The following is a 510-nucleotide window of genomic DNA, read 5'->3' on the forward strand; positions in this document are numbered from 1 at the left end:
GCCGCGACACAGCCCCGGGATCGCCGGCGAGCTCTGGCCGCACCTGGGCGCCGCGCCTGCCTCGGCCGCGGGGACCGCTGTCCCGGCCTGGCCCTTGCTGCCGGCGGCTGGGAGCGGGGAGGGATGTTTCGCGCTGAACTGTCGGCCCGGGAGGAAAGCAGCCCCCTGCGAAGTCCGCGCGGAGGTGGCGGCGGGCAGGCCCGGGGCAAGGGGCTCGTGTGGCCGGCGGGGCCGCCCTGCTGCCCCTAGCCGCCGCGTGCTCTCTCTTGCAGGACGAAGTGGAAGCGGCAGACGGCGGTGGGCCTGGAGCTGCTGGCCGAGGCCGGGAACTACTCGGCGCTGCAGCGCATGTTCCCGTCGCCCTACTTCTACCCGCAGAGCCTCGTCTCCAACCTGGACCCCGGCGCGGCGCTGTACCTGTACCGCGGGCCCAGCGCGCCGCCGCCCGCGCTGCAGCGCCCGCTCGTGCCCCGCATCCTCATCCACGGACTGCAGGGGGGCAGCGAGCCC

At 75.9% G+C, this 510-nt stretch overlaps 1 protein-coding gene across 1 annotated transcript in view; it reads left to right on the plus strand.

Annotated features, from left to right (window-relative positions):
• The window catches only part of BARHL1 (BarH like homeobox 1), a 5,988-nt gene that overhangs the window by 5,015 nt on the left and 463 nt on the right, over positions 1-510 (plus strand). The window contains exon 3 of the mRNA XM_019510301.1: positions 273-506. Coding sequence (XP_019365846.1) covers positions 273-506 — 234 coding nt within the window. The remainder of the gene's footprint in view (positions 1-272; positions 507-510) is intronic.

The sequence above is a fragment of the Gavialis gangeticus genome, unplaced genomic scaffold, assembly GCF_001723915.1.
Source record: "Gavialis gangeticus isolate Ggan-Ray unplaced genomic scaffold, GavGan_comp1, whole genome shotgun sequence".
In the NCBI taxonomy this organism is placed as follows: Eukaryota; Metazoa; Chordata; order Crocodylia; family Gavialidae; genus Gavialis; species Gavialis gangeticus.